This window comes from Cetorhinus maximus, chromosome 2, assembly GCF_964194155.1.
Source record: "Cetorhinus maximus chromosome 2, sCetMax3.hap1.1, whole genome shotgun sequence".
Taxonomy (NCBI): Eukaryota; Metazoa; Chordata; class Chondrichthyes; order Lamniformes; family Cetorhinidae; genus Cetorhinus; species Cetorhinus maximus.
Window position 1 is genome coordinate 206,748,867 of NC_135880.1, and position 13,237 is coordinate 206,762,103.

The window sequence follows — 13,237 nt, forward strand, 5'->3', positions numbered from 1 at the left end:
CACATTTAGAGCCTTGTGCAATCTGCTGAATGCTCAGACTAAGTCAGCTGCTCAGGAGGCTTATTATCACCAAGGAAAACAAGAACTTTACGAGTAACCACTGAAACCACGGGCTGGGTTTAATGCAGCCCTTTGCAAAAAGAACTTTAGGTGGCCAGGCCCACTTAATTGTGGGAAAGGCCCTTGTCAGACTCCCGGCAGCGGCAAAACCACCCCCAATTAAGTGGGAGGACAGAAGGGGCTGAAGCGGGATTCCCAGCCAATTAACACTCATTATCCTTGAGCCCAGTGCAATTCAGTACGGGCTCAGGGATTACATTGGGCTGCACAGCTTTCTTGCAGCCTTGCATGGCCGCCTAGCAAACCCTATATGGCGGGAGTGGGGGGTGGGGGGGGGTGTGTGCAATGGAGTTGGGGGGGGCAACTGCTGAAACTTCTCCCCTTGCCTCCAACCCCCTCTGCTTCCCCTCTCCTGTGACTCCTATCCCATGAACCCCATCCTGCCTTCACTCACCTTTGGTCTGGGGTCCTCTGATCATCCTGGGCCTCTGGTGGGTGCATTACCATCAGCTCCCACCGCTCATGCTGGCACAGGTGGCAATGAGGAGCTCCGAACTTTGATTGCCGGGCAAAACTTCTGCCACTGGGGACCGCAATCATGGGGAAGGCATGATGGAGGGTACTAAGGTACGTAAAGGACATTTGATTCTGTCGGGACTCCCCCAAGGAGCTGATGGGGGCTCCTCACCGGTTCTCTGATCGGTGGGCGAGACCCTGTCAACCCGACAGAAACCCAGCCCATGAGTTTACATGGAAATCACAGAGGCCAAATCCTAGGTTTTAATATAACCACCCATCGGAAAACTGACAAAATCATTGTAACGCTGTTTTTACACCCCTCGTCAATTTACTCTCTCTGTTGACTTCCAAGGAGCAATATCAGGCCAGATATAACACTGGTATTCCGCTCAATCCAAGAGTTTCTCACCCAGCAGGTTAGGTCAAAACCTACCCTCTACCCCGCCATTTGAAACAACTTGACATGAAAAGTTCCCTAGCTTTAAGAAGGACCATCTCAGACGTGATGTTTCAGAGATGTAAAAGGACGGAGAAAGTGAACCAAATAATTTCAGACCCCAAGTGAGCAGGACAAGGGGAGACAATGTTCAGGGTTATGAAGGGAAAATTCGGGGCAGACCTCAGTGTTGCCATTCAGGATCTTTCTCAAGTTTCTTTTTTGTGGTTAGAGTTTTCACAAGCAGTCCCAACACTCCTTTGATTTGAAAATTACAATGTTATGCACAGTGGAGAATGGAGTGGCATTCTATAGAATTAATAGTTACCATTTTATCACAATATTTTGCACCAGTGGTTGCCTCAACTACCCACTATGCACTCCTGGCCATGACAAAAGGCTGAAAATATATTTACGCAAAATCAATAGTCAAAACTTTGTACAACAGCAAAAGTGAACATTGCAAATATTTGGCAGTATAATGTTTGACAATACTTTCAAAAAATAATGAATGCGTGGTATTTGGAACATGTAATATTTGATGAATCAAGCGTAGATGCTTCTTTTCTTCCAGTCTGTCTCATCACTGTGCTGAAGCAAGTGAACAGCAGGTTAAAGAATTTTAGCAACACTTTAATTATTCTAAACAGGCTTATGATATCTCAATCAAAGCAATCTTCCCAAACTAGACAACTTTACCCTCCCAACAGGTAGAATGTAACTCAACGTTTCCTCTATTTAATGGGTATTGACCATCTTTGGCATTTGATCCACATATGTTGCCTGATCCCTACTGTATAGCTTGGCATTAAGCTCACATGTATGATCTCAAAAGAATAAGAGAATTGCTAATACTATTAGCCTATAAGTATGGGCAATTGGGAGCATTTTGAAGAACTTGGCTCTCTTCCCCTCAAATCAAAAGCCAACTCTCAACAGATTTGGGTTTTGTCTACCTACATAAAGACACCTATATAAAGACAAGGGTGATTTTCAGATTACACCAAATATAGTTCCAATTCAATCTCAAGTTTCATCCAAAAATTATATGATACTGTGATTTTATGGGTTGCAGCATTCTGCTATTATGATCAGGAAATATTTATCTACACAGTTAGAAGCTGAAAATAGTTCCAGGAAGGGTGGTTGAGGACATTTAACTTATTTTGAAACAGATGGTACACTTGGAACAGTAGAATTGGTATGCTGGAGCTGTAAGATCAATGAGCCAGGAAAACTTTCTTCATCCAAGCCTTTTGTGCTTCTATGGACCAATAAATCAACTTAGATACCATGGAGCTCTTCATATCCCGCCATCCTAATTGTAGACCATCAACTTGATACTAGATTGTTGTGAAGGCTAAATTTGAGTCATCAACTTGTCTAACTTTGAGTTGTCATTTGAACATGCTAATTTATTCATCATCAGTTTGCTGAGTCATAGTGACCTGTGATGTTCCATATGGTTTGCCTCCAGCTTTATTAGAGTTTTTTTAAAAGAAAAACTTATTTTAGGAACCAAATGTTCTCAGGAAAAATAATTAACTGGGAGTGCTGTTAGACTGAGATTTTGCAAATACAATTAATTCAAAACAGATTCACAGCATTACAGTCATTATTCACAAGTACATAAACTGGGCATTACAAACTCATAAGAAGTTTCTAGGTTGCAATGCAAGATTGAGCCATATGCTTAATTTTCCAAAGGTGGGTTAACCTTCTAATTAAGCACCATTGGAGGAGCCTTCAAATATGCACCCAAAACTGGACAACTTATCAATTTAAAATAAAAATCCACAATTCAGTTGCTGGATTACAGATGCCACACCAGCAAATAAAATTAACAGCAGTCATTCTGCCATCAAGAGATATCTTAGCAACAGGAGAAAGAAACTAAGAAAGGAAAAGAACCAGCATTTAAATAGCAACAGCCTTGGGCCATCCTGAAATGTTTTTGTTATGACCCAGCAGTTGGTAAAGCAGAGTTATTTAAAAATCCCACAGGGAAACTTTAAACAACTGTCATAACCTATATTTTTATTTTTGTATATTTGAGATGCAGCTCTAAATTCAGGAATCAGACCACCAGTTCTCAAGAGGTTTTATATCAAAATACAGGAGACGTTTATTAATTTACACAAGCTAAGTATATACACATGGCTACAAATTACTACCATCATAACTTTTAACAAATTCCCAAACTAATCTCCATTAAAGCAACAGTAACCCATTGACTTTCAACAGACACCAGGCTAAGCATTTTCACCTTACAAATTCAAAATGAGGTTCCTTTCACTTTGGTTCCTGTGGAGACAGTTGTAGGCTTACAGCTGCTTTGATCTTACATTGCCTCTGCCCTGCACACACAAAATTGTTATCTGTTATATCCAACACAGCTCATTGAATGTAAATTCTCATTGTATCACTAGCCCCTTTGAACTCAACCTCTTTAACAATAAAACCTCTTTTATAGTACCAATTTTGTTAGTAATATAAACATATTGCTTGGTCTCTGCTAGCTAGGTGTCAGATTTCACCCCCTTCCTGAATGCTATATTCAAAAAAACGCAATGCACTCTACCTCTCTTAAATCTCAAAACTAGTACACATCAAAGCACCCAGACCAGCTGGCTTTAATCCAATTAAGACACACCCACAGACTAAACCTCTATTTAAAAGAAAAATATTCTCCAATAATATTACATACATTAATAGCTTCATGGCACTTCACCATCAATTATTTTTGAAGTGTAATCACTGACATTTTGTAGGGAAGCACAATGGAGCCAATTTATGGGCAGCAAATAACAAAATGAGATAAATGACCAGTTAATATATTTCTATTGATAGTGACCAGACCAACTGAACGATTCTTCTTTAGATAAAGCATGGGATTTTTAAAAACTTTTTTTTACATCTGCCTGTTGCCTCTATTGAATAGCTCATCAAAAAGATTAAACCTTTAAGATCATGCCTAAGTTGCTCAAGGAAACACTCATTTTAATGCTGAAGAAATGGAAACCACCCCACCCATAGCAGGAGCACCTACTATTTGGCATCAGCAACAAAAGTGTGCACAAGGTCTGGGATGGGATGGGGGCAAGAGGCAAATAACGTGGGTGAATCAATGTACACAATGTTTATCAATGACGTTCTGCAAAAATCTTGGGAAGAATTGCATTTGTGCTCATTTCAAAGATTCACTGCTTCACTGAAGCGTCAGCTGAATAGTGTGTTCATGCACTGGAGTAAGCAGAAAAAAAACAATATAAAGGTGGCCGCCTGCAGAATTGGTGCTGCAAGTGATTGGTCATGGGTTACTGTCCTGAATTTAAAAAATGGGGATTATGCAATTTAAATTAGACCATCAAAAGAAAATGTGATGGCACCCTGTGCCACAGATATACAAGTCTTATTCATTTCCAGATTAACATGTAAAATCATGTCATCAACTTGAATTCGCAGATGGGCAAAGGGAGAGGTTATGTTTTTTTCTCAAAAATAGGCATGTAATGATAAGGTACCACACAAATTCAGATGCAGTCACGCATTCAATGAAAGGAATTCATTTGACTTTAATGTCCCAGGTACAATTCAAAAAGTTCCGTGGAGATCATGCTTGAGGGCACACTCACAGTAATCATAAAGAAGTAGCAAACATCCCACTCAAAGCAGTAACATCTATTAGGCAACATGGAATAGCATGAGATTCAAAAGTGTGCATAAATCCTGCGATGGGACGGAGGTAAGAGGGAAATAACATGGGTGGGGGAGTGAATTAATGTCCACAATATTTTTCAGTGATGTTCTGCAAAAAAAAAATAATTGAGTTCACTTCAGACCTTTTAGTCTCGTGTTTTTCAATGTCTCAGGAAAAATCCCGAGTATCCAGTAATTGTAGCCATCTATTGTGCACCACATCTGTGCTAAAATGCCTGAATGCCAAAAATCATAGTGGTGCCATTAAATGTTACTCCATTTCAGCCAAGCTCTTGCTGAGCCACTCAGAAATTCCAAAGGTTTTATGTCCTGACTAACCACTGCATACAATAGTGGACTAGATTGATAGCTACTCTAGAATTTTCATTTCACACTTCATCAAAAACACAGTGAACTTTCTTAAACTCTTCTTCCATTCCTATAAAATAAACTGGCAATGTGTGAATGATGTAATTTTCCTGGCAATGGAAGCATTTAAAAGGACACTGGACAAACTGACCATTTCAGAGGCTTAATAATGGCAATGGAAATGCAAGTCCAAAAGTTTTTTTTACGCAATAAAAGCATGTTTGGGCAGATTTATATTCGTAAGACTTAAGAAGAGTGCAGAAATTGAAAAGTTCCATTCAGTTTGTGAAACACACACTGACATTGATATCCTCTCTGGGTTCTAATCTGACAATTACTACCTTACCTAAAATCCACTTATTTCGTTCTAAATTCACTCTAAAAGACAGCAGCATTTTAAGCTGTGGCTCAGTTGGTAGCGCACTCACCTCTAAATCATTAGGTTCTGAGTTAGTCCTGCCCCTGAGCTTGAGTGTAAAAATTAAGGCTGACACAGAGTACAGCACTGAGGGAGCACTGCACTGTCACAGGTGCTGTCCTTTTGAAGAAATGTTAAACTGAGGCCCCGTCTGCCTGCTTGGGTGGATGTAAAGGATCCCATGGCACTATTCCAAAGGAAAGCAGGGAAGTTATCCCTGGTGTCCTGGCCAATATTTATCCCCCAATCAACATGATAAAAACAGATTACCTGGCCATTATCAAATTGCTGCTTGTGGGAGTTTGCTGGGCACAAATTAACTGCTTGTTTCCTACATTCCAACAGTGACTACTCTTCAAAAAGTGCTTCATTGGCTGGAAAGTGCTGTGAGATGTCTAGTGGTTGTGAAAAGCATGATATAAATACAAACCTTTCTTTCTTTTCTATGTGGCATCTACATTCAACAGTGGTCAAACCTTCGAACTCCTCCTCCGTCCCACCATGTGCCAACTATTTTTTGGGACACTCTAGATATTCAGGCATGAAGTACGTCTGCTAATCATCATCAAGCTAATGAAGTATTCACACTGCAAAGCAAGATACAGAGCCAAGATACTTGCTGGGCTGCCCCCTGCTCCATGTGACAAAATAGTTTTTTGTCCAATGGCAAATAGGGAAATTTATGTCTTTATTTCCATCTTTGAAATAACTAGAATTAAAATCTGAAGCTGTCTTCCTCTTCCAAAATTCAACATGCAGGACCACAGATGGAGTATGGTAGTGTACTGGTTTTGTTACTGGGCTAATAACCCAGACAACATGGATATATATAGACCATCACAAGATTGAATTATGTAGTAAATTCAGGACACTGTGGCTTTACACTTCTGCACTTTTTATTTCACAACTGTGAACTAATTATTCTACAACTAAAAGGGGTTTGAATAAGAAATATGCCATAGCTCATGCTATAATATTTATAGAATTTTGGCTTGTAATTAAAAAAAAAACAGGTCAATTAGCTGGATAAATGTTTTTGGTGGCTATTATATGACAGAAATCACACAGCTTTCTTAACAGCTGCAAAGAACAATCTCTAAAAGGGTTAATTGGCTTCCCTGCATGTGGCATCTGCCAGTGGCTCACTGAGCGCTGCATTGTTTTGGCAATAATTTTAGGAATAATTTTGTAACACATTATTAAGCACAGACATCTGAAGCGTATCACCATTTTTCATGCCAGCTAACCTATCCCAGGAGATGACATTTATATCAAGAACATGTTACCAAATGCCATTTCAGAATCACTGCTTTGTCACCTTAAATATTTCACCAATTTATTCAAACCATTCACCATCTCTGGGATTTCCTCATGGGCCTTCATCTTCATGAATCAATATCTTTAGGTGCTTAAGCTGAGAAAACTCTGGACATTTCTATGGCTTAGATGTTAACTGTTCAGTGAACAAGAGTAACTGAGACAATGCTAGTTTGAAACAAAATAGGTTTACATAGTTTTTGGAAGAGCTCCATCTGTGTGGCCACCCCTAATAGCTTTTGATTAGAATGTTACAATACTTATCTATCAACAAATAATTCTGTCTTTGAGGTCCCACATAATTTATAATCTTTCACAACTTCACGATAAATTATTTTATGGAGCAATGAAATATTGCTTGTTGTGCTGCATCATGTTTCCCCTAATCAATGTGATATGGTCAGTCATTCAAGGCTGCTTTTTGGACAACCAGAGCAATAAATGTGTGCTATTTATACTGAATATGACAAATTGTTTCATGGACTTGTTTTCTATCAGGCGTACGTGCTTTTTGTTATCAGTACTGCAGAGTGTTAGCACTATCGCCTTTAAAAAGATAACTAAGATAGCAATTACTAACTATGAACCGGTCAAAAGTTATTGTATCACTGTCAATATGAAATTAAATATATGCAAAAGCTAGGATAGCCTTGATGTGCAAATGTTGTACAATACTTTACATTCAATGTGATTTATTAATAGGCAACCTCACAATGCTGAGACGTAACAAGCTGTTTGTTGGACAGGGCTAGAATGCCAATACTCAGTGCCCATAAATGACAAGATATGGACACCTAGGAGTAGGGAGTCACTTGATGTGATACATAAGGTTTATGAAACAGGCTCAATTACCAGCTGGTCATTCCCTGACACTGGTTTTCATTCGTTTGTAAAAATACGTATTTGATTATTTGTTCTTTAGTTGTCTGTGGGACTCCACTATGTTGGTTGCTACATACGCCCCCAAAAGGAAGAAATGCACTTCAGAAGGAATCCTATGATTGTAAAGTACCTTGGAACACACTGAGAGTGTGACAAAGTTCTACATAAATGCATGTTCATTTTCTTACAAAATGTTATTTCCCCCTCTCCTACCCCTATAGAGTTAATCAACTTAAATACTGGCTGCAACAGTACTGCATTTCAAATGAGATATTAAACTATGGCATTATTTGAAGACAAGCAAGGAAGTCCATCCTGTAGTCTGGGTAACATTTATCCCTCAACCAAGACCATCAAAGCTATATCATCACATCAGTTACTGTATCTCATTGCCATTTTTGGGATACTTGCCATGTGCATATTGGCCGCCACATTTCTCCACATGACAGCAGTAACGCCAATTCAAAAATAGTACTTCTTTGGTTGTGAAATGCTTTGGAATGTTCTGGGTTCTACAGTATATAAATTCTATTTTTCTCTCTTTATTTATGTATAACTGGTATCTTAGGTATATATGTGAACAACATGCAGTACTGTTAACAGCAGCTAAGTTATGATATATGTCTGTTCAGGACTACAGAAGTGATCCAATTTATAAATGTGCAAGCAGCAGCTTTAAAAAAAGCTCTCAGTTGAAGTACATGCCCTGGATTGAGCTGTCCTGACCTTTCCACCCACTTTGCACATTTGTCAACTTTGCACATTTTCCACAGACATTACTAGCTAGAGAAACTACATAAGGTCTTCCTGTACAAATAAAGACAGATCAGTAGAGGTTTACCAGCAACACTAAGCCAGTAATGTTGTGTTGGGTAATACGTTGTTCTAGTGTCTTTATATTTGGTATTAGTTAAATCAAATAAGAGCTGAGCTCTCTGATTAAAAAGAAACAATGCAAAAGGAGTCTTGGCATTTCTTTCCCATCTAATTTTTCTTCCTTCATCTCCAAAAATCACTGGCTTAGGGTGCAGTTTCAGTCAACAGTAGCTCCCTGTGCCTCCCTCAATTGCCAATTATTCCATCTATGATTCTGGGCAGTGAACATCAAAGGCTTTTTGACTCCATAGATGTAATCTTCATCTACTAGGGATGCCAAAAAATCAAGAACCCTGAATCATTTTTTGACCCCCTGCCCAAAAGCATGGATGATAATTACAGCATCTCAATGCCATCCTGGATGAAACTGCTCAATTAATAACAAACCACTGGAACACTGGAAGAATTTCCCTAATGTCCCTAACAGTTGAAATCAAAATGTGTTGCTACCTGGCATGCTACAGAAATGTGATTGTTAATCTTCCTCAAAAATATCAGCATATAACACTCAAGTGAGAGAGCAGACATTTAAATATGACCAACTGCATTCTGAACAACAAGTGCACAGAGCAAAGAGGGCCTGCACAGGCACCTCTACACCAGTGCCAAGGTTGTGAACTGAGCTGGAAATCAAAATGAATGCAGACATCTGTTCTGTGGCACTGTGGTTCTCCAAACTGCTGTGCACCAGACTCCCTCCTCCCACCCACCACCAACCCCCCATCCCCACCCCACACAGCATAGTTTCCTATATAAATCCAATGCTGACTAAATATTCAGTTGAACTATTAGTATGCAATTCACTCCTTACCCTCTTAATTTTGGGTTATTTAATTGAATGTGTTGATGCCATATTTGAAGACTTGATTCCAACCAATTTCACTGATAGAATGTATTATGTTCTATATAGTGTATAGAAGCCACTCAATAAAGACATGAGGGAAATAGGGATTGTTTACAAAGAAAAACAATTAAGTAAAACTTTTCATTTTACCATTTTATAGATTTGTTACATTCTATGAAGAATCACAACTCAAATAGTACAATGATTCAAACAACATTGGGGGTGGGGGGTCATAATTGAAGGCATTTAAATGCATGCTCATTTATTGTGCAATTAATCATCATATAAGTGGGACATTGTGTACTTGGTATTCACACTAGTTACTCACCACCCCTTGCAAGTACATGACGATGCTGTGACATACTGGAGTGAGCAAGGATGACATCACTCCACCCGCACGCATCTTGAAAGGTGTCGGAGAGAATTAACAGGTCGATGGGAGCTGGGGAAAATGTGTACTCCAGCTGGTAGCAGCTTGGAGATCTCCCGCGTGATAGGCAATGGCATGTCTTGTTTAACAGCCGGCAGCATTCCTCACTCAGTGGCTGCCAAAACATCACTAACCAGCCTTTTGCCCCATTTAGCTTGGAGTCTGAATGTGTGACACATTCTCTCCTAAATGTGGCGAGAAAACAGTTGAATTAAATCTTGAATGCAAAACGGAACATTGGTTGGCCCACCTTGCGAATTGCGATAAAATTTGGGACGCTAATCCATGATTGTACTCTAAAACCTGACATCGGTTTAAGGGGACTGCGGAGACTCTCACCTTGATACCACGTTGTTCACCTTTACATCTCTGTGACCTATGGAACATCTGCTTTACTTCCACTGATCAGTGTAATGCGAATTTACCGTGTAACTGAGTTATACTGCGTTTGTTCTATCATAGTAATAAGCAGTGTGCAACCCCCCGCACCCCCAACACACACACACACACACACGCACAAACTGGCATAAACGAGTATTTCCATTTGGTAGAACTTTGGGGAGGTGCTCCAGATGTGCAACGTAAAGCGTAGACTAACACGCAGCGGTATAGCGCCGTTAGTTAACACGAGCTTGCAACTGAGTCAGAAATAACCTCAAGACCTTTTCCCCCTCGGAGAGTGCCGGTTGCAGTCCGCGAACCTGCCTCCTCCGCTCGGTCACGGGACCCGTCTGAAGATGCAGGATTTGGGGGCTGCCAAAAGGTTAGATCACATCTAAATGGCAGCTCGGAGAGGCGTCAAAGCCACTGGTTCAGGTAAAGCGATTAGTCATGTTCACTCAGGGAGGACTGCCAGCCATTTGTCATAAAGGTCACATCTACTTAAAACTCCTCCAATACGGATTTTATTCTACACATATATATCATATAGGGTATAGGAGAGTACCAGCACTAGGAATAGTCTAGAAACTAATATGCTCAGAACGTAGAAATGAATGGCATTAATTAACATTCATTTTCAATAGTTTCAGTGACTCTGCCTGCTAACTGGCATTCTTCAAAAACCGGCTTCAGTAACATTCATCTAAAATCAGGCTTCAGCCGTTTCATAGCGCCCAGTCTTTTCTGAGAGTGAACTCCCAGAACCTCTATTTCACTGTAACGCATAGAAACTTTCGCTTCTATCCTCCAAGTGATCTCTCTCTCTCTCTCCTTCTCAGCACCGAGTATTCACAATTCGAGGCACTGCAGCAATAGCCACATCTGCAGCTGCGACCGGTTCATCGGGAAGGATGAGCTGCCCCGGACTCGCGCGGGCAAAGTTGCTGAAACTGGTACATCTTGAGCAGAAACCCAGGCTGTAATCTGCCCAAGGGTGCGAGAGGCTTCGGCCAGCGCCGTGTTTGAACATCTGCAGCGCGCACCGTACAGGGGGAAAATGGAATTTTAACAGCACCGTCCAGCCAGACAGCTCCCGCAAGAACAACGGATAAAAGTTTGCTTTTCGCCCTTTTGTAAAGCCCCATAACTTTTGCAGTGTGCCTGGCAATAAATAAAACAGTAGAGCGAGGGGGGTTGGGGAGTGGAGGGGCAAGCATTACACCGAGCCCCTTTCAGTTGGGATTATTAGCCAGTTCAATGCATGAGAATAATGTGGCATTCAAATATTTAAACACAAACTCAAAAGGTTCTCTCATCCCCCGAATCAGTTAAACCTGCCGCTGTCAGCACAGTTGCATCATCAGTGAATAAACTTGGGCAGAATGATATTGAACTTCAACTCACCTTGAGCTGCCGATCCTCTAGTGCTGATTACACCCGCTAGCAAAGTGGCCACATACCAAATCATAGTACTATTAACCCACTGTGAGATCTGGCTGGATCATATCTTAGAGCTCTTCACTTTTAGATGTTCCCTGGGAATGCAATCCTTCCGATGATGTCCTCTTCAGGTCCTGCTCATTGCTGTTCATTCTTCTTTTTCTTTCTCTTCCTCTTCCCCTGCCTCTTGCTCTCTCTATCTCTCCTCTCTCTGCCTGTCTCTCCCTCTCTCATTCGGTTACATCCCTCTGGACTGGCACTTGCACTCTTCCCAGCTTCTAAGCTCTTTGCTCTTTCCCAGCGCCGAGGAGAGTGGATTCCCACCGTCGCGCGCGGCCAACCTAACTTGATGGTCGCCGGGCCCAGCGCCCGCCCCGCATTCCCCCCCCCCCGCCCCCCCGCCTGCTGCTGATTGGCTGGGGCGCGCCGGCGCCCGACGCCGATTGGCCGCGGGCGCCGCCCATCAGCGGGCGACGGGCTTTTCTGCCTGTTTCAAGGTGGGTTGAGGTGGAGAGGCTGGAGCGCCGCAGTATCATGCGCAATAGCAAGGAGTTGAAGAGCAGAGCAGCATCTCCAGCTGCTGCTCAGCCCCTTTCTCCAGCCTTTTCAGACGTTAAAGGTGAACAGCACCACGTTAAATCCTCGGAGGGCATTTTCGTGCCAGAAGTAACATCGAAAGTTCAAGGAACAAGCAAAAAAAAAGAGGGAAACGTTTCCCTGCGACTAAAGCTGCGAAATTAATCAGGTCCACAAATCACCAAATAACGGTTAAGAACAATGAAAAAAACTGCAATAAATGACATGTAATTCTTGTTGGGTGAGCCATAAATATGTGGCTTAAAGTCAGCAAGTGTTATTTTGTCAAATGAATTTTTTTCTATATTAGCAGGAATTGTGTTACACAGAGCAGGGGGAACCAATTCTATGTCCAATAAGTTACAAGTTATATACGGGAGGAAATGATTCTGGAGGTAATTGCTGTAATCCCACAGTGTACAGTCCAACCTGGAATTTACATTGCAAAGTTCTGACTATATGGCGGATTAAATCCTGGTAACAATAAAATCAACGATCCAATAGTAAACTATTCACTTTATTGAAATCACGATTATAATGACATTTGTTTTTTGCTCTTCAAAACTTCCAAAAATGGCATAAAGCTTTTCAAATGCCAGTTTCAGTATGTTGGTGCGCCCAACATTTCTGGTACAAACATGGAAATGTATTGTCTCATCTTAGCTGAATCGAGAACCAAGGCACAGTATAAATAAACTGCAACAACCTGCATTTATCTGACACAACCAACAGAGAAAAATATGTCTCAAGGCACTTCAGAAGTATAGTCAGCCAAAAAGTCATTATCAAATGGATCAGGTAGAACAAATCCATGAGGGAACTTGATCATGCTATCACAATGGTTTTGCAATTTGTATTTATTTCGAGATGCATGCCTAAATTCAGAAGTAATGAGTCCACTGACTTCAGAGTTTTTTAAATAAAACTAAAGTAAACATTTATTAACAAAAGTAAAGCTTTCAAGCATATACATAGGTCTACAAATTACTA

At 40.8% G+C, this 13,237-nt stretch overlaps 1 protein-coding gene across 1 annotated transcript in view; it reads right to left on the bottom strand.

Annotated features, from left to right (window-relative positions):
* Positions 1 to 11,917, bottom strand: part of igsf9bb (immunoglobulin superfamily, member 9Bb) — a 676,902-nt gene extending 664,985 nt beyond the window's left edge. The window contains exon 1 of the mRNA XM_078531919.1: positions 11,636 to 11,917. Coding sequence (XP_078388045.1) covers positions 11,636 to 11,699 — 64 coding nt within the window. The 5' untranslated portion in view covers positions 11,700 to 11,917. The remainder of the gene's footprint in view (positions 1 to 11,635) is intronic.
* Positions 11,918 to 13,237: the final 1,320 nt, after the last annotated feature.